The sequence below is a fragment of the Bacillus rossius genome, chromosome 2 (genome assembly GCF_032445375.1).
Source record: "Bacillus rossius redtenbacheri isolate Brsri chromosome 2, Brsri_v3, whole genome shotgun sequence".
Taxonomy (NCBI): domain Eukaryota; kingdom Metazoa; phylum Arthropoda; class Insecta; order Phasmatodea; family Bacillidae; genus Bacillus; species Bacillus rossius.
In genome coordinates, this window is record NC_086331.1 from 128,547,123 (window position 1) to 128,569,145 (window position 22,023).

At 35.7% G+C, this 22,023-nt stretch overlaps 2 protein-coding genes across 4 annotated transcripts in view; one reads left to right on the forward strand and one right to left on the reverse strand.

Moving 5' to 3' along the window:
* Nucleotides 1-10,458, forward strand: part of LOC134529815 (cytosolic carboxypeptidase 6) — a 120,798-nt gene extending 110,340 nt beyond the window's left edge. Inside the window, exons 12-13 of the mRNA XM_063364283.1 lie at nt 7,161-7,336; nt 9,958-10,458. Coding sequence (XP_063220353.1) covers nt 7,161-7,336; nt 9,958-10,260 — 479 coding nt within the window. The 3' untranslated portion in view covers nt 10,261-10,458. The remainder of the gene's footprint in view (nt 1-7,160; nt 7,337-9,957) is intronic.
* A 2,583-nt stretch (nt 10,459-13,041) lies between these two features.
* The window catches only part of LOC134529819 (farnesol dehydrogenase-like), a 41,903-nt gene continuing 32,921 nt past the window's right edge, over nt 13,042-22,023 (reverse strand). The window contains exons 5-6 of one of the 3 annotated variants that reach the window (XM_063364299.1): nt 18,535-18,690; nt 13,042-13,235 (exon numbers count right to left, since the gene is read on the reverse strand). In XM_063364299.1, the coding sequence (XP_063220369.1) occupies nt 13,194-13,235; nt 18,535-18,690 (198 nt within the window). In that variant the 3' untranslated portion in view covers nt 13,042-13,193. The other 2 variants (XM_063364300.1, XM_063364301.1) reach the window with 2 other exon arrangements.

Below are 22,023 nucleotides of genomic sequence, written 5' to 3' on the forward strand. Positions count from 1 at the left end.
CTCGATTATCTTTCTTGTTGCTTCATACACATGCCGATACTTATATATATATATATATCTATCACATGTACTCAGCTATACTTATATAGGTGTAAACTCTCTTAGCTTTTTGTCTGTATTCAACGTTAAAGTATATCAATATGTTTCTAGATTGAACAATGATTGCGGAAACAAATTTTATAGTTCTAAAATATTTTGGTATAAGGTATTGCATTTTATAACTCAAAGACACAATGCATATGCAGTGCATATTTCTTTTAAGACTGGCGTATTTATCTGAAAAGACATGGTAGATAAAACCGTTCCATTATATAAGAAGAAATAAAATTGATTCAATACTTAAATTACTCAGATCACCATTATGTTATTTCTGTATCAAATTATTAACACTTTCTTGATTTATCTCAACAGAAAACTCTTAGCACTGTCTACATTACACACATCACGGAACCTGCAAGCATAAGGTAGCTATGATTTGATTCAGATTTTGTTGACAAATATTTATACAATGGAAATATTTTTACTGTTATCCCTTATGTTCTGAAACAAAGCAGAAGACGTAACCGAATTCCGGCGATGAGCAGAACCTGCGTTGGTTTGAGACTCGGTGAGCGGTGTGACGCTAATACTTTAAAATTTGTATGGCCTATATGCATTAATTTTTTAATCCAAATATATTTACAACCCAACCCCTTGTGCGACTCACTGAACTGACCTATAAAAATTCTAACCCACTTCCCGAAACGCTAGAAACTCGAAATTTTCACACGAAATAGATCTCGTCCCGTGACCGGCGGAAAAATTCCAAAAAGTTGAATTTTTTCTTATTCTTGACGTCGCAATAAAAAAATCGTCTAAATTCCCCACCAAGCCAGGCCATCGTCCATTGTTATAGCAGCATCGTGATGGCAATCGGCCATTGTACCATTGTTGTAGAAGCCTCATCATGGAAAAACACACAAACTCGTGCATTTTCCCACTAAATAATCAGCTACAAGCCCCATGTCTATAAATTATATATATAAGTTGATAAAGTATATAATGATGATCGACTATGGTTTAGGTATGCTGTTTAAAAAAAATCCTGTTATATTATGGAAAATATTGGTAAATATTTATCTTGAAATTTCCGTGAATATACTGACAAATTATTATAACAATTAGGTAAATTTCTGTAAATTTACGATTTTTCTGTTGAAGTATGTATATGTATGTATGTATGTAGACTATGTGTATACACACGTTGTTGAAACTATGGAAATCGTCTGACGTCTCCTCTGACTAAAGTAATAAACAAAATCGAAATTATATATATATATATATTATTTCTAGCAAATGAAAACTAGAAAAATATATAGGTATTCCCCGAAATTTATGTAGGCTGATTCATGTAAACGATTTTGGCACGATTTTTAATGAGTGTTTCTGTTTTCAGCAATTTAATATTAATTTATTTTCTTAACTATAAGTACTTTGTCAAATTATATGATATCCCTAATTGTACAACACAATTTTTTTTTAACTAATAACGATTCAGACCAAGCAGTGTTACAGTCGTATAGATAAATATTAGAACTACTTCAGTAGAACTATTCTTAAATTCAAGTGCCTTTTAAATCGTAATGATTATTACCAATTCACTCGGAAAGTTACTCATTTGACCAGAATTCAGATAAAGAACTAAGTATTATTTATTTTTAAAATGACATTTCAAGAATAACTGAGAGCTTAATCCAAGCTAGGAGAACTGATGGTTAAGTATTCAAGGACGAGAGCCAGTAAAATAATTCTCAAAATAAATCATAAGACTGTTAACGTTCATCAAAAAATTAAACACACAAAATTCATTCCAACTGAATAGACAAAAAAAAAAGGAAAAATATAATCTATATCAAATTTTAATCATAAAACAAAATACTATATCAAATTTTAATCATAAAACAAAATACTCTTATCATCAGTGTATAAATTAATAACAAATATAATGAACACATCTTAGTGTTTTGTCTTGTTTGCTGTCTGGTAGTATTCATCAAAAATAACATATAAAATACCAAATCCTGGAAACACCATCAACAAAGTACAATGGCCACTGGCAATGAAACCTGAAATAATTAGATCGCAGAAAAACATCAAACAATATTTGCAAAACAGAGAACGCAATTTTTAAATATGTGAAAAAAATTATTTCAGTTATTTTTTTAGCACAACCAATTAAAATGATTAGTATATTAATTTAAATATTAAATTGAGGAAGATGGCGCAACTCCTCCAATCACAGAGGGAGAAAATGGAGAGACAAAAAAACACTTTTCATACACAAATACATTGGTTGTTACAAAATATGGATGAAATTACTGTCTCCCCGTGTGTGTCCCCAGAGTTCACTGGTTCAACTGCCCATCATAACAATACATGCAGTAGGCCTCAGAATGTCTTAGCGCCGGCTAGTCGCGGTGCACACCTGCCTGTCGTCTATTCTTTCACTAGCACATGCACCAACATTGCAGAAACGACACATAGCTTTTATAACATCGCTAATATAACACAAATCCATATGTGCCGGAAATTAGGTATTTCGGCACATTTCGACACGAGGGCCGTTTCACATAAAAAAAAAAAATTCATTTAAATTGTATGTTGTAAAATATTTATCCATAAACATTCTCCTAACCAAATACGAAACATTTAGTAAATAGTGTAAATACACATTTTAAGTAAAAATGTAAAGCAAATATTAATTAACATGACCTTGATTGACATGATCAGCAAATCTTCTGTATAACATAAAACATATTAGTATACCTTAAAAAACTAAAAGACCTGCTGGGTTTTGCAATGTTACATTTCGTCAATAAAACAAGTCTCATACTTAATTTATATTTTTATTTAATAAAAACTTATTAAGTCATAGTTATTGAAACCTTTTACTATACTTAAAACCCACACCTACATTTACTTAAATAATATGTGCAGTTAATTAAGAATAAAAGAAATACTATAAACTTTGAATACATTTCAATCTCCCGATCAACTCAATACCTAAAATAACTCCAAACACAAAAAATATAATACGATCATAAATAACCTTCCTTGTGAAATTAAAACTTAAGAAATTACACTGTATACTTAAAATTAAAGCAAGCAATTTTTGAAAGCAAAATGAATGAATAATCTTTAACATCTGTAGAATCACACGAAAGCAGATACAGTCCACCATTACATGACGCTGTTTACAAGGTCACAAATCTAATAATTGTTTATGACATTTTCCTGCTAGAATTTTAAAGGTAGATAAAAGTTAATTTCTGCCGAAAGGTTCTAACCCGGAGACAAGGTCCCGATATCACTTCATGAGGGCGGTACCAAAGGAATAGGACACAAGGGTCCAAGTAGAGGCGACTGAAAGAGAAATTGTGTACAGCCCCACTGTGGGCTGGATGTAGGTGATTATATATTTCTGAAAATAAAAAATAATGAGTACAGAGTGTGGGAATGCACACATACATTTAAAACTACACATTGTCTAAGGATATACCAATAGACACAACTAAATACACGCAATGAAAATATGTGAAAGTTTTTCAGATTCGGTATCCTTAGCTTTTTTCTCCAGCCAAAAATTCCTTTTAATCCTTGCTTTCTTGCTTTTTTTTTTTTTTTTTTTTTGTGAGAGCGGCTCGGAGGTGGTTTAGACCTCGGCATGGCGCACGGAAGAATATTTTCAACGACTAACAAATGCACTTCACTAAAGAAAACACAAAATGCGCGCGATTGTAGTGTTTGACGAACGCGCAGTAGCGCGGTGCGGCTGGTGGGAGCTCCCGGACGTAGTTCCAAGCAATGCCACCACGAGCGCCAGTGGACGGACACGCGGGGACGAAGGCAGTGTTGCCAGACGTACGAGAATTCTCGTATTTGTACGAGAATTTAGAACCTGTGTACGTTGTACGAGGTAAAGTTGGATATCGTACGCTATTGTACGAGAATTTTGAAGATCATTATCAATGTTGTTTTTTTACCTGGGTTCTAGTAAGATATATTAGTTTTATTGTATCGTTTTGTCAAAACAAGTGTATAACATTTATTTTGTAACTTAATACCATTAAGTGAAGTTCCTGCCCGACAGCGTTGACTTTTTTTTTTGGCTGGCAACATAGGCGACGCCGACTAAAATATAGTTTTGTTTTTTTATTAGCAGGTGCCAACCTCTATTTGTCTAGCACAGGAAATGATGACCCAGTTAGAATAATGTTAAATGTACAACTCCAAACTCACAATTTAGAGTATTTTTGTATGTTAAATTAACGAAAATAAAAAAAACTGGATATTTTTTACGAAAAAAATAATGCAAAAAGAGTAAATGGCAGGAATAATAATTGTTTTGTGTGAAAATTGTTGTTAATAATGTTTTACTTATGTAATCATAGGATTGTGAAAATTGTTTAGTTTTGTTTTGTTAGGCTTGCAACTCAAATGTCAAGGATATAAAAATATTGTAGAAACACATTTAAACTTTTGCTTTTACAATACCATTGTGTACGAGATGTTTTGTGTGTCGTACGAGAATTGTGGCTCCTTGGTACGAGACATTGACATTTACAATCTGGCAACACTGGACGAAGGTTGCGCAGGAACGAAACACGAAGTCGGTTACTCGCGCGAGAGCGACACACGTCTCCATGTATTCTTACACCACAGCTGTATTTTTCATCGTATATATACAAATCATGTATCAGCGTAAAGTGAACAGACATGGCTGTATCCTCTGGTAATATGATTCAATAATACCCCTATTATAATTTCATTTTCTAAGTAAACTGCAACCATTTTTGTTTCTGTTCAAATGACCATAATTCTTAATAGAATAAAAAAAATAATCTTCTGGCTCTAACAAAATTAAATCTTCAGAGGATAATGTTGAAAACATTTACAATAAATATATCTTTAAACATTACTAAAAAGAAATATAAGTATATCGATATGTATGAATGTATTTTGGACATTAAAACTTAAATTAAAAAGTTTAATAGAAGTAGTTTTGGTTTCGAAATGTTATTAAACATGCTCTTAACACATACCTGTTACATATATATGACTAATATCTCACATAACATTGCCTTTAATGACATGTCCGACTCCCTTGAACACCCTTAAGGCCTGTCTACAATAGTCCGAACCTGTGGGCAGCAGTGTTGCCAACCGTAGCATAATTATGCTACATGTAGCAGAATTTGTTGTTGCTGTAGCATGTAGCATATGAAGCCAGTTATGCTACGCAAAAGTAGCATAATTTCTTTATTTCAGAAAAAAATGAACTATAAAGAATTGAGTTCAAAAGCTACAAATAATGTAACTAAATACAATAGATAACACAGTTTCGGTGGAACATGCAAGGACTGGGATCTCTGATTACACAGCCACACACACTACTATCTTTCAGCGACGTCTTGAAAGCGGTATTGTTTGTAGGGAACTGATGATTACTTCCACGATCAATGGAACACTTCTAGCAAGACAAACAGTGAAGATGTCTGGATTCTGTACAGGCTTCACTCCAACCCAAATGCATGGTTGGCTGCATGACAAAGACATCTTTGTATCCCAGGACCAATACTTTGACATCTGCGAATGTGCTAAATTCTGCTGACGACAGCAGTACAGAGGATGAAGCTCTTCCTTAGCTGTATTTGGTTATTAATGTGTGTGTGAGTGTGTGTGTGTAAAGTAAAACAGCTGGGACTAAAAAGCAAATCGATATTAATTTATAATAATGCATATTATAATAATGTATGTGAAATATTAAGTTTTAGCAAATTTTTACAGCTTTATTATTTTGCATCGTAAAAGCAATGTTTTTCTACCTCAATAAATAATTTAAAAGAAAATTGGTTAAATGTAGCATAATTTTTCTCAAAATAGCATATTTTTTTCTGAGTTGTAGCATAAATATATTTGAAAAGGTTGGCAACACTGGTGGGCGGTCCGTGTCCTTATCCTAATGTGAATGACGTCACATTGTCACACGGAAAACAGCCCAGTCTACAAATGCGATGTCCGATGTCTGCATTAACTGATTTATAAAGTAGTTACCAGAGCGCAGTGAATATAGAGCGCCTAAATAATGGTTTTCGATTATTCTTTTTTACTATTTTCATGCTGTGTAAATATGAACGCAGCTAAGATGAAATATTTAGTTATCTTGTTAAATTTGTTAGAGTTCAATAATATTTCTTTATTCTGTAAGGCAAAAGTAAATCTAATAAATGTCCGTTATTTTGTTTACCTTTTGAAACGGGAACCGGCTATTTAAATATTGTGAGTATTTCGTTGTTGTTTTATGATGATACCTACTAAAGGACACAGATTAGGACAAAAAGTTCAAGTTGACCAATGTATTCGGACCAAGGACGTCGGAGGATCACGTGGGCCAATCACCAATCAGTGATCAATCAGTGTCCGTCGGACACAGTTTAGGACATTGCAATTGTAGACGTGCCTTTATTGTCTCTCAAATAAAACAGTTTTAATGTTGGAAGTGACAATTGGTGTTTGATAGCAGTACAGTTTTTAAAGTTTATTTATATTGGTAACAATAATTACTATTCTTACCTAGTCAACTAAGTAAAATGCTGTGTTTGAAACATTGTGAAGATATTGATATAGATACAGATATAGATAAAGAAATAGTGAGTTTTTTATTTGGCTTATCCCACCAGAATGTACCTACGTTACTAAGTAAGAAAAAATGTTTTCATATTTTGGTTGAGGTAAAATTAATTTTAAACTTAGGAGAGATCAATACATTGTTAATGTTGTGACGTTTATCTATATATTTGGCATGTTTGTAGTTAAACTTATTTTCTGACAATAAAAAGTGTGTATCAGATTGTGTTATATGATTTAGAGCACATTTAAAGTACATGTTTAGTGGTTTCACTAATATTATTTTTACTTGAGAAAAATATCTCTTTTTCGTTATGTAAACTTTATCTGTCTTGGTCCCAGCATGTCACTGATGTGATGAGTTTATCTGTAATATATGAAAACACTGAATATAACAACATACTTTTTTAGTATTTTCAAGAAGATAGTTGGCAAGGCGCGGGGCCCCGAGCAGAGAGGGTGAGGGTCTATGGTTTCCTTGACACTCGCCGCAGACTTGAGGCTGGGGCGCAGCCTGGCGCGCACCTGCCTGGACTACTACCGCGCCGTGGGGGTGGTGGCGGCAGGCCTGCCAACCTCGCCCGGTGCCCGAGCCAGTTGCCACTCGCGCCCGCACAGGGGGCAGCACTTGTCGCGCGAGAGCTCGCCCCTGTCAGCACGTCGCACCCAGGTAGCGACAAATGTTGTCCCTGTGACAAGCCCTGACCAGCGACATGAAAGTCGCAGGGCCAAGTCGCCGCGACTTTTTCGTTATAGCGACCTTATCGCTTAAGCTAGCCCCGCGCGATAGAGGATAGACGATACCCATTTCCTTAGAAGATTTCAGTTATATTTTCTGTTTGCGCATCTGCTCACGTGTAGGTAATATTTCAGCACCCTATTGCTATGGCTTTGGATATAAAAGTTTTCATACCCGAAGTCTTAGCTAAAACCGTAATTGAACATGTTGTATTTTTCTGCTGTACCCACGAGCTGAAGTCGACAAGATGGCGGACCCATGTGTAGCAACATAAACCCGTATAGTCCCTTTCATAAACATTAGGGGACATAAGTTACCAAATGTATTGGTGTTCCAAATGAAGTTTTGATAGTGAAACTAACCTGTAAAATATCTGGCAAACTAAAATAGGCATGGAAAGAAGTAATGAAAAGTTTTAAAGCACTTAAAGAACACTGGCATTGCCTCGCAAGAAAATGGTGTTCTTTAAAGTGTGTTTATTTTAATTACTTGTGTAAATCAGTGTTAAAACGTGTTATATGAGTACCTACCTATTGTTTTAGCTGCGATAACAAAATATTTTTTGCTGGTATAATGATTTTTCACTCTTTAGTTTGACAGGGTAATTATGTCACGTATTATTATTTGATTAATTTTATCACTCACCGTATTATAATTATGAGCCCACGAGCGTGTAAATATGTTGAGTCCAACTAAGAATATGCTATTTAAAATAGTTTAAAAAATCCAGTGCGTGGAATATTAGATGATTTTATTTTCACTTAGTAGCAATATGGTTATAATGTAAAGAATTACTGTGAGGAAGGTCCGTGTCGTTTAGTTTATACATCGCGGAGTGGCGGACATGTTGTCATTGATCATTCATTCAATGGAAGAACATTATCAATGCCAATGAATATATTGCAGTATGTCTATGTAACCTTTTGGCATAATCTGTTGCACTATTACTCAATGATAAGGTGATATTGGCAGAGCTACAAAATCAGACTAGAAAAATGCTCGAACACGTCTAACCTATACATATCAAATTCAATTAAAAATTAATATATTTTTATTAATCCTAATTTTGATATTTACTAAACCAATTTTCGTTATGGTGTGAGTAGGTATGTCAACAGTGAGTAATATTTATTTTTAATCAATGAATATTGTTTGATCAATAAATATTGTTATCCTGAGCTGTTATTTTGAAGTCAGTAATAATTTTGTTAATTAATGTTTATGTATTTATTTCTGTCATAATAAAAATCTAATAAACACATAAAAGTTAAAATTCTCAACTAGATACTTGACAAAAAATTAAAGGAAAAACCCTGCAATGTTGTCTTATTATTAAATTGTATAAATGACTTTGTTGAGTAATACTAAGTAATATTATAAATATATTGTTTCAGACTAAAATTTAATGAAGTTTATTTGCTTTTTAAAATGTGTATAAATTGTAGTTATAATTGTTTTCATGCTATAGTAGGGGGCCTGAAAATCTTAATATAAAATTTTACGGTGTGATTATTTCAACAGTAGGTAATATTTATTGTCAATCATTATTGATTAATAAATAATTATTGATATCCTGAGTAGGTGTTTTGAAGAAAGTAATAATTTTGTAAGGTCATGTTTATATATAAAACTGTCTTCTTTCTCTCTCTCTACCGTTTTACCCCTTACGATATACTTACGAGTCGAGGTTTGAATTCCCAATGAAGTTTCACTTCTGTTACGTGTAATGAGATACACGCGCTCTTTTTATATTTGATTAATTAAATTACACACCGTATTAGAGTTACGAGCCCACGAGTGTTTAAATATGTTAAGTTCAACTAAGAAGCGTGAATTTCAATCTTGATCGGAGTGTAGCTGTAGCTCAACAAAGTAACATTGAGCTAGGCCCTATTCGTATGCCATGTTGTCACTTTCACATGCCAGATATCTACCTCAGACTACACAAGTCCATTTGGACAATTAGTTAAGCTGCACAAACGACCTAATTATCGGCAAGCTTTAAGTTTAAGAATTATTTAAAATCAGTTTGTTTTGAATGAACGAAAAAAATATTTTATTACATTTTTTTTAAATTCGAAGAATCTACAATTTATTTATTCATGTGAAATAGTTATTTAGTTTGAGATCATACCTGAGTCCTTACTATTCTCAATTATTATCTCTTGTTCTATTAAAAAAATTATTAGTAATTCATCGCTATCTATAACTAAAGAGCAAGAAGTTTCACTTTCTGTCGCGTGTGGACTCCACGCACAATTTTGTTTTTAAAATTATGTGTATCCGTGCATTAAATTAAACAATTTTTTGTTGTACACAGTGTTTACACAATGGTCGGTTACCGTTACACCACTTGGCCTGGGGGGTGAGGCGGGGAGCGTGAAATCTTAACAAAACTGAATTGGACCAGTATGACCTACAATAAAAAAAAAAAATTATCTCACTTATGACCAAATACATAGGTACACATAATTTGGTCTCAAGGAAGCATTCTGTGACATGGACTGTAAGCTTTCTCGACAAGAACTCGGGCTTCTCACAACTGATTACAGGAGCGACGATCAGCCATCACACTCCACTGCCACGAGATACCGACCCTGGAGCTGAGGCTGTCGCGACTGTCGCTGTCGGCGGGACAAAAGAAGCTGGCGGGCAGGAAGGTTGGCAGACCTGCGCCGGCCTGCTGGTCCGGGACTCTCAGCACGGCGTGGGTCACGCCGAGACGCAACGAACCCCCTCGCCTGTCCATCATCGACTTCAACCAGCTCGTGCGGAACGGTCTGGAGCAAGCGACCGGCAACAAGCGAGCATCGAGGAAGTCGCCCTCTTTATATGTCTTCCATGGCGATCGATAAGAACGAACAACTCTCCATCACTATGCGATCCATTTCATCCACCAGAAAACACAGGTTTGAATATGTCGCTCATCGCTAGGGTTGACATCAAGCACAACAATCAATTACTTTTTTTAATACCATATTTACTCTTTTAACAAATCTGTGAAAGTCTGTAATAAGAGGCTATTATTGAAATAAACATTTGATAATAACTTTCTTATGTCTTTTTAATAAACTATTATACCAAACCTTTAATGTTTCAATTACGTAGTTGAGTAACAAAATGCCACCATCAAAAGTACTTGCACTGCTGAAAGGATGCTAAAGTATATTGTGATTATGATATAATATTAAAATATCTCTAAGATATTTATACACTAAAAAGAAACATTCCATTGCTTTAATGTTCCAGTTTTGAACAGTCACATAGTATTATTATAATATATGTAAGCTTCATTGCCATTATACTTGATTGGTACTTGGGTAACAGACAGGTCTACAATGGTGTCTTAACTATCCTGATAGGTGGGGTAAAGTTGTTCTTTGTGTGAATAAAAAATATATATTTCGCGTAACACATTTAGTTGACACTGTAGGTTCTGAACTTCTGGAAATAGTATTTACTGAGAAAATATTAAACAGCCAAGAGACAGAATAATATTTGACGTGCCAATGTTGGTGCAGGTTCAGAAGGTGTGCATTTCTAGCGATTTGATTTTGAAATTTAATAATGGGTTATTTTTTAGGTTTAGTTCATTAATTAAAACAGAAAAACTTCAATAATTTACCAGAATTTAATTTTTTTTTTAACATTAAATATTTTTTTGCATAATTTATACTTCCAGATTCCATAATGTCGGAAATTTAATATTTTTATTAATATTGTTACGAAGCTGAGCAGAAAAAAAAAGGTTTTAAAATGTAGTCCATTTCATAAAACCAACATATATGTCTGTATATTGATTAAACTAATATTAAAAGCTACTTTTTATGTTTTTGGATTGTCGTATATCCATTCAGTTAATCAAGCACATGCAAACGTCTCGTGTCTTTTGTGCTCGCAAACCACTGTTCCCACGACACTTCCTCGCTGGCATCACCACCAACAAGAACTGCTCGGTAGTCACCCGCCTTGCACTGTCCTCTTTCGGACATAACCGGTGCTGATGCTGAAGCACGGTCCGGTTTGGGGCTGCCTAGCTCGCCACACCCCAAAGCGCCCATGCGCCGCACTCCAAAGGTCACGTGGATTTGTCCGCAAGTGGGATACATGGCGGACGTTTCCGTGCGCAGTCCAAGTACTCTTGTTTCCTCAACCACTCGTTCCGGCAATGCTCCATTTGCATCTCATCACATCAGCTTTCACTGTCACTTATTACCCCCACGTCGACAATATGTCAAGCTCAATCCGTTCCATTCTATATAGGTAGGGGCAGGCAATATTTATATTATATGGACGGTATTCTAGCACATGTTATATTCATAATGTGAATATTAAAATTAAATTTATTATACATAAGATAAATTCATTGATTTTTTTTGTTCATAATGTAACTTGTTACAAAAAAAATTGTTTCGTTGGCATGCAAGTACTACGGAAGTGATTCTGTTGTAGAGGGTTCCACCATTAAGAGAGATACATTCTCAAAAGTCCACATGTCTATGCTTAGACCTTATGAGAATGTACATTGTATGTTAGGTATTTTAGTTATATTTGTCTGGAGAAGTTGAAGTATAAAGAATACTTTTGTGGCTGCAGACAGGATAGGTGAACTAGGTAGTTCTACTTTATAAAGATTAAATTTTGGACCCAGGATCTTAACGTTGGTAACATCCACCATTATCCTTGTTTGGTAAATATATATATATATATTAAAAATTATTTTTAGATAAACACTTTATAGTGTTTAAAAGTGTTGCTAGGCAGCGGAGATGGTCGGTCTGCCTGGACTTGCCTGGCCCATCACGACATTCTGTTCCCTCACCCAGCACCTGCGAATAATGACACCGAGTTGTCTGGAAGGGCGTGGAATTAGTTATCTTATTTTACCTGAACACATATATAAAATGATTAAGTACATATGGGAGATAAGAGAGATAAAAGAAGTAAAAAAAAAATGTTTTTGTAAATGTTTTTCTATGATGTATTTTCACGGGAAATAGTGCATAATGTTTTGAACACCTTTATGTTTGTGAAATATTAATTTTTACATGCAACGAGAATTTATGTGATTTAAATAACATCTGCGTAAATGTTAAGATAAGAAAAAATGTCATGTTAATATTTTTTAATCCAGGATTGTGATATACTATAAATATTAAAATGATGTTAAATCTATAAGTTTGATCTTGTTCTGTTAAATGAAAGAAATCTTATAGCGTGACAGTACTGAGCTACCTATTGTCTGTCTAATGTTATTCTAAGGAAAAACTTTAAAGCTATATTTTAATCAATGTTACACCTCAAAGTTTACACTCAAAAATAGATGGGTATGAAAGTTCGACAGTGGGGCAGAGCTCCAAGTGTTTGCTGCCACTCGCATTGTACAGAACACAAGTTCCCGCCCATCCTACAGGATCTGGGGATTTTATTTTGAAAATTCGTGTAGTTTTTTAACACCAGTAAATATTCCTCAGCTCATTTTCCTATGATAATCCTTCACTTTTAGTCCTGGGATTTTCAAAAAGTGATGGAGTTGTTATCAACTTGTCTGGACTAGATGAACATTGAAAATTGTGGTTTACGATTTTATGCTTGGTTTATGATTTCAAGAGGTGACAGTAGTAAAGGAAAGCAAACAGTATGAAACATGTTATATTTAGCCCAAAAATGTATAGGACAGTTCAGAAGAAAGAAACCAAATGTCCAGTAGAAGAAGTGTTAGTCTGTTGACCCAGCAGGCTGTCTTCATGCCATGGTGCTGGGCCTCTGCTCGCACACGAAGAGGCGGCTAGAACTTCTCTCCGGTCGGGTGGATGGTAATCTCGTGCACCTGAGAACACAAAGCACACATCGCTCAAATTACTCGAGTACAGAGTGACAGCAAATCAATAAAACATAATAAAGAACTAAAAGTCGGCCTCCTGCCTGGAGCAGTCTTTTTTTCAGCGACCTTCTCAATTTAAGCTCAGCTATAAAGACTTTTGCTTTAATTTAAAAGTTAAGTTGGCTGAATTAAAGTTTCTCCATATGAACGCCGGACTTAAAAGCTACTTTCCAGCTTCTAAGCATATTTTATTGCTCATGCACCAGTTGGGCTAGCTGTCTAAATGAATCAATAACATGGAAAGTTTCTTGATGCAGCATATGCTAGCGAAAGTGCAGCCAAACAAACTGAACTTTTGACAGACAACTGGAAAATTGATCTTTACAATACGGCAGTCACGAGATCCACTCACTGATCGTAAATGCTAGGGCATAAATCCGAACCCAGTATTACTGCGATTTTTTTTGTAGCAATAAAGTTACTCTCATGTAAATTCACAAATGTACAAATATCTGTATTTTTATTTCAGTTTCATTTACAACAAAAATTATAGAGTAACTTAAAAAACCTTACTGGTTGTGTTGCACTGCTGTTCTGTCACCGTTTTGGCGAATCGGGAATATAACGTATTCAGCATCGAGACGTTACTGTACCGAGTGTGCGGGTGTTGGCTGCTTCACTGAGTTCGCCGCGTACACATCGCTCCAGGATTCGTCATCCATTGGCATGGAAGGGGCTGTGGTGGGGTGAAGGAGGTGAAGGTTAAATGAATGCTCCGCCTGGTCATTTGCACGCCAAAAGGACGAAGTATTACTTAGTGTTTTAGTTCTAAACTAGACACTTCTGAGCCATATGTTTGTTATTTATTGTTTCAGCGACCTTCTTTCAGTAGCCTCGATAATTTACTCATTTTTTTATTTTCACTATTTGGCATATGAACTGGAGGTAATCTTGTGTTGTAAAGGAAATCTAGCTTACAGTACACACCCAAGCCTTATCAAGGACCGGAACATGAAACCTCTCACGCCAAAGATGGCTGGTGCTTCAGCCATCTGCACCATGAGGGTCAGCCTAGAGTTGCGATACGCTCACTAGCATCCTCCAACTGGCCTCACACTTTGTGCTGTAACTGATGTAAGTGGGTCATGCTGGTGATTTCATTTCTTGGGCTATAATTCCCTCAGAAGAGTGTGAAGCTTTTCTCCCATGGTTAAGGTAGTGATTTATCTGATATACTTTTTGTTTTCAAAGAACACTGTATCTCCAGTAAACTGTGTGTTGCATTGTGGTTCTCCACACAGTAATTTTAGATTGAACATCAATGTGTTTTTCAGTGCTCCTCTTTATAACTAGGAACAGGAGAATCCTTGGCTTCAACAATCTGTAGAACAAACTATCCAGTACTCTTTAATCATGGTTCGCTCCCCTCCGCCCATAGATTGCTGACCGTTTGAAGATCTGAAATGTGTCGCCAGTGTCTGGGTACACTTGTTTTGTGACGGTTTTATAACAGGACCGATTGCAGATCTGACACACATGCAGACTTTCCAACTTTTGAAACCCTCAATTAGTAAAATACATAAAAAATAATATAACACGCGTAAACTGCTCGCGGCAATTGAAAAATTAATAAACTTTCATGATACAGTAAATTCCCTTTATAAAGTACTTTAGGGGACCAAAAATATGATACTACTTTATAGAGGAGTACTTTATAGAGGAGTTACCCTAAACCAAAAAAATGTCGCTTCCCACACATGTTTACAATTTTTTTTTCTAATTAAAACATATGTATGTGGTCTTACACGCCTTGTTTTTATCAATGATGTGATTTACTTACTTAAAAAAGTAAAGTAATGCAAAATATTAGTAAAACATAGTTAATATAATTTAAATACATAGGTAACCTTAAATATACATACATAGTAGGCTTACCTCTTTTTGCTGTGGAAGTAATAGCCATTCATACAGTGCATCAGAGATGTTTTTAAATGTTCATTTCATAGGCCCTACAATACAGTATTATTTCCATATCTTCCATATTTTCTCTACTTTGAAAACATTAATTACAAAAATTTGGCCACTGGCATAAGTTACCGGTAAATAAAACTAACAAAATAATTTTAGAATCTCGAGTTTTGTTCCAATACTAATACCAACACGTTTTTTAGTACCGGTACTCATAGTGTAACCTACAAACAAATATTGTAATAGGATAATATGGGAAACAGACAAAAAAAATGTGAGACATGTTGTTCAGCGAACCTGGCGGCGTGGACTGAACCTACGCTTTGGAAACGGCGGTAAAAGGCATTGAAGTGTGTTTGGTGCTATAAGATGATGGTTCTATTTGCGAATAAATAAACACATTATTATGTGAACAGTAATTCAGAATGGCCGGAAATATCTGTGCGGTGTTTGGCTGCAAAAATTACAACGTTACTAACTGCTCAAAGTCTTTTTCAGATTTCCAGCGGACCCAACGCAGTAAGTGTTTCGCGTTTCGCGCATTCACAATTTTAACCCCTTTGTTTTATATTTTTGTCTCTTATTATAAAGTAATTATTTATTATAATTCCTTACCATTCTTGTAACATGATTTGTTTGCAGCAGTTTCTTTCGGTTTAATTAAGGATTTTTATTTAAAATGCAGTCACATTTTCAGGTGAGAAATTAATTTCATACATACAATTTACTTCCCTTACTAAAACTAGGTGTTCTTGTTTCCTTAAAAATAAAACAGCTGGAAAACCAATTAGATACTACATAGGCCTACTACTTGTTCAGTTATTTTGATAGATTATATTTTGCACATGATTACATATCTATCTTTGACACATACCTTTAAATAAAGCCTGAGAACAGTTCTGTATGAATAATAGCATTAAATGTGTTTGAATTTCTAGTTTTGGTAAAAACAGCACTTAATTGTGTAAACATGTTCCCTTTAATATGCACGTAAAATTGAATTACGCGGGACTTTCTTCAGTCCACGCCGCTAGAATGCGCTGCAGTCTGGTGTCTCGCGCTTCGCCAATGCTAATTGGCCGGAGTTTCCCATATTATCCTATTACAATATTTGCTACAAATCTTTAGTTGCGGCGGAAAGTTTCACTTGCATTTTTATCTAGTATACATTCAACAAAACTAACAATCTATGTAATAGAAAGCGCGAGTTCTTTCAATGTGTAAGTGGAATTGAATTACAATTGCAGGGTATATTCCGTTTATACGTTATTACCGTATAGGTTACGTTACGTCGCGAACAAAACTGTTTAGATTAGCTCAAGATGCAGCATAGCCAACCTTGAGACGCTCGGTCACAGGCTGCAGTGTAGCCAGTAGGTACGAGTAATAAAACACGTCATCGCTGCCATAACCATTTGCTTATTCAACAACGATAATATGCATAATATAGTACATTAAAAAATATTTAAAATTTGGCCCCGCGTCTTCGTTTGATGTTGATAAATTTGATTTGGCAGTCAGTTAACACGTAAATACGTAAGTTGAGTAATGTTTCGCGCTAAAATGAAATTTAGCCGCGCGCTGTTTCCTGCACTGACGCTATCTTTTTTTTTATCCATGTTCATCAATAAACACGCTTGTAAAGCAACGTAATATGGCGTATAGCGAAGTAAAACGAGTGAATGCAATTATTCTACGTAGAAATACTACATAGATAAATTTTAAATAAACTTTTTTTGTTCACACGAATAAAAATTGTACGTATTACCGAGTAATAATGATTCGCGCCAAGGAAAATTGTACGTTATATGATAATAATCCCTATGAATTATCATTGGCTTTCAAGGGACCGACGTGTTAATACTTTATACAGAATAGTACGTAAAGGAGGGGTACGTACTAAAGAGAATTTACTGTATCACATTTTTTCTAGTAATCGAAATTATGTAATCGTTTTAACATAAATTGACATTGCAGACCAACAATCATTCTCATTATTTACCATTATGGAAACATTTTTGCTTAGTAGTACATCAAAGAAAAAACTTTGTTCCTTGTGGTACCCTACAAATCAACAGAGTGTACCTTTGTTACAATATACACTGATATCAGTTAACTTCCAGTAGAATCTCCCTAAAGTACTGGTAATGAAATCAACCTTGACACAATAATTTTCAAACCTGCATCACAAAATGTTACTACTAGTGGATATAATTTGGATTCAGAGTCATTGCTGCCGTTGGTCGCGACTGAAAATGCCACAGTTTGTAAATTACAAACAATTTTATAGTTGCATCTGTTGCCATTTCTTTCACGATAGCAGTCGACTTTGTTCTTGCGCAACCAAATTTTTTTGCTACTTCAGAATTTGAAAACATTTTTCTTAATAACGGGCCGGCGTGATCCGAAACATTTAAAGGAATATTATGTTCAACCAAAAAGTTTGTAAACATACATTTTGCACGTATTACAGCATTGTCTGTGCTGTTATTTTTAGCGAACTAATCACTAACCTTTGAACTTACTGCGACAATTTTAACTTTTGCGAGATGTTTTGAACAGTTCACGTGGAGATTGATGTCATATCTTCCGCCGTGCCCAATGTTGATGTTGCATCTACACACTGAACAAAATGCGAACTGTGTTCCCTTGCTTGATTTAAGAATATGTACAAGGAAAATCCGCGTGTATGTATCACGAAATGCCTGAGAATAATGCGTATCACGTTTCGGGGGCATTTTCTTCTTCACTTGATTCCACTTCCGTTAATTGTGCACATAACACGTTTTTATTAAAAACATGCAATAAATTTGTTTCCTAACCTGTAATAAACAAAATCAAAATTGGCTCAACTTTAACTGAAGAATCACAACATACGCTTATGCACGACACCATCTTGCCATACTAAAAATGTTATTTAAACTGGTTCGTGATTGGTTGTAAGCGCATCAATGTAACTCAGGCGGCCAATAAGGAAAGATATACAATCGAACAACAAATAACGTGGTTTGCTGGCCTTCGACCAATAATATAACTCAATTACCGCACTCATTTCCACAGCAACAACACATGGCAACAGCTTTCACAAACCATACAATAAAACATTTAAGGCAGATGGAAAATACATGTTTTAATAAACGTCTCGTACTTAAAATTCGTAAAAAATGCAGACATCCTCGTACAATCGTAAAACGGACGTGATTTTCGTACATTTTACGAAAAAATCGTAAAGGTTGGCAAGTCTGCACATGTACAAGTGGTTTCCTTTCGGGAATCCCTCTGGTGACAACAAACACTAGAGAGAAGTGATCCGTGGGTCGCAGAAGAAGGATGCTACCTGGACGCGAGCCGGCACGGAGATGGCGTACTCCACAGCCTCTGCTATGTCCTCGGGCAGCAGCATGGGCAGGTCCTTCAAGACGTCCTTGAAGGCTTCGTCATGCATGATGGCAACCCTCAGCATGTCTGTGTCCACAGCTCCTGGGCTGATGCTCTGGGAACACCGACAGTATTCTCGCACGACGCCCTCGCATGCTGCCACCAGCATCATGCATGCCTGTCACCTGGATATGCACACATGCAGTCAAACAGGGTATTACTTGTAAGTACGTTCAGGTGGGATTTAGTCACCTTCCAATATATTTCATTTTAACATCAACCATGCTGCACTGCAAACAGACAAAAATTACTCTATACGAATAAGTACAAATAGAACCACATTATGTTTTTTTTGTTTATAATTGACTATGCAATGTTCATATTCTTTAAAGTGAGAAAAATAAACCTAAAGAAGTTATATGTGGCTACATTTTACCTCCAACATACATACTTTGACAGTTTTTTTTAATAAGGAAATGTTGTGTTGATTTAATTTAAAGATTTTCAATACAGAATGAGCATAAATTATTCGTACACTTTCAGAAAATCACAAAAGTTAAATGGTGCAGATGATTAACATGAAACTTCTTTTAATCAGTAGAGAATCTCTGGAAGTATTTTACAAATAGTATTGATTCCTTTACTAAAGCTCGTCATCGCTAGGAGCCTCTAGCGTCTATAAGGATGGCTACCGCACAGCAGACAGATGAGATGGTGGTGCTTCAATCAGCGAGAAAGAGTCAGCTACTGTTGTGCAGCATCATTCCGCGCACCTGTAACGCAAAACCATTCACCAGTGCACCCATTCACGCTTGATACAACACGTCTGTAGGGAGAGGATGCATTTGCAAAGGCAAGACCTCCTGTGCCCGAGGAAGATTATACCCTGATCAAGAATCAATTTTAGCAGTCTCCCCAAACAACGCTATCGAAAATCCGGAACAAACATTACACACTCCAGTTGGTCCAGGCACTCAAACGGGTGCACAATACACATTTAGCTTTGAGTTGCTAACGAGGATTAACGACAAAAACTTGCCAATGAGGTTAGGTAATTTTCAGTGACGAGGCCACATTCCACATGAATGCCAAAAAGAATATGCACAAGTGAGTTTTTTTAGGAACAGAAAATTCTCAATCACCATTGTGCATGAGAGAAAGTTTTCTGCACCATGTCAAGGAAGAAGATTTATGGGCCCTTCTTTTCAGTCGAAAAAAAAATCTGCCACAGGTTATTCCTACCTCGACATGCTTACCTCTGGCACAATTGGGAGAAGAATACGAACAATTTTATCTTCCATCAGAATGGTGCACCGCCTCACTTCAACTCGGTGGTATGGGAGACATATATTCACATCTCTGGAAGACATATGCTCGCATCTCCCTGGGGGATGGCTTGGTCGTGATGTGTCGTCGATGTGGTGTGAGGCCGATTACCACTAAGATGACCACCGGACACAACTTTCTGCAGCATAATGTTGAAGGAATAATTTTGAGTTTTTCACCGCAGACACACTGCACAAAGTGCAGGGAGAGTTTGAATACCACCTCGATGCTTGCGCATAAATATAAGAGCACATGTTCAGTCACTCTAACATTAAAAAAAATAAAATATTCTCTATTGACTGAAAGAAAATGTAGGTGAATCAGCTGCACCGATTAGTTTTTATAATTTTTTTGAACATGTTCAAACCTTTTTTGCTCACTCTGGATGGCCTACCAAAAAGCAGCCAGTAAAATTTTTGATGATCTTGTAATTGACTAGTGCACTCTAGCAAATAAAAAGGGGGGAAAACAGCGATGGTCAGTAGCATAGCACAGCCTATGACAAGCGAAACCAACACTGCTGTTGTGATATCACCTTGGTGGGGGTAGGTTAGCATGAATGTGTTTTGATCAGTGGCGAAGGGTGAATTTCAAAGTGGGGGAACCAAGTATGTTCACTGTCACCCCCTATTAAGTTGGGGGGGGGGGGGGGGGGTCCGGGGGTCCTCCCCCAGAAAAATTTGATTTTAATGTGCAAATTGGTGCTATTTAAGCGGTTTAACGTATCTCTTTTGTAGGAAATTTTATGTTCTTTAATTTTGTATCAAATTTTTTTTTTTTTTTTTTTTTGCTAAAACTCATAGTTTGGAAAATACTAAAGCAAAAGCGATGAATTGTACCTTTAAACAGCCCTCCCACCTCTGGTTCACCACCAATGGATCTATTCGTATGTTTTTAATCTATTTTTCTTTTGTTGCCTCGACTAATAAGGTGGTTTCCGCAGCAAAACAATTTTAAGTGTTGATGAAAGCCAGGCCTAAGAGTTTCTCTACAAAATTTTAAGTCAACATCTCCTATATTATAACAAAATTAAAATGCTGGTATGACTAAAACTTGAACAATCGTCATTACACGAAGCAAGATTTTTTTAATCAGTGAAACAGTGAAAGATACGCTCGGAAACACATCACCAGCATATATCAAAATTCACGAAATTATGATTTTGGTAGTCAATGCAATACATTTTAAAGTCACACAAAATTTAATAATCTTAACTCTCACTTTCAAGCATGAGCATGTATGGTCGTTTTGTTAGGCTATTTCGCTTAAGTAATGAATACATACAAGTCAGTCTTAAAAAATCTCAATATATATATATACTGCCAAAATGTTAACAAATCTGTGCGTACATAACAATTTTGAAACTAAAATATGGAAGAAAGCTCTGTAATTTAGGAAATTTCCTACTCACCATCCTGTCAGCTTGTAGACATTATTGGTGGAGTGGAGAGATTTGGGCGGCGCTTAACATTTGTGGTCTTGAGAACTGATGCAGGTGAATGAGGTGGGATGGAGCAGCACTGGAATGCAAGAGCGGGGAATACAGGAGATCTTGAGTAAACTTGCTGACCAGCAACATTGTCTGGTAATATCCACATCCGGGGAATTGCTGAGGTGGGCTGCTACTTAGTTATTTGTAAACCAAGTCTAGTCGTCGTGTCTTGCGAACAAAATTGTCAATTACATCACTGTAGAAAGTTTTACTTTGTTTCAGGGAAAGCAATAATTTATGTTCAATTGAAATGAGTCCAAGATTTGACAGTCTTTCTTGTTTCTGGGCGTTTCTGATGTAAGTCTTAATTCGTTTCAGAGAGGAAAACGAGCGCTCGACAGATGCACTTGTTGCTGGAATTGTAGCTACTAACGAACACAATTTATACAGCTCAGGAAAACCGTCAACACTTAAACCCGACTGTTTCAATACCTGCAATATCTCATAAATTGATTTAGATTTAAACTCTGCTAAACTGAATTTTGCAATTAATTCACTCCTTAAACGAGGTAAATCGAAGTAGTTGCCATAAGAAGATTTTAAAGAGGCGAATGCTTCCTCGGGAAATATTTTTGCATTTTCCTCGTTTTTATTTGGATCCATTAGACCCAGGAACTTCAAATTTTCGAG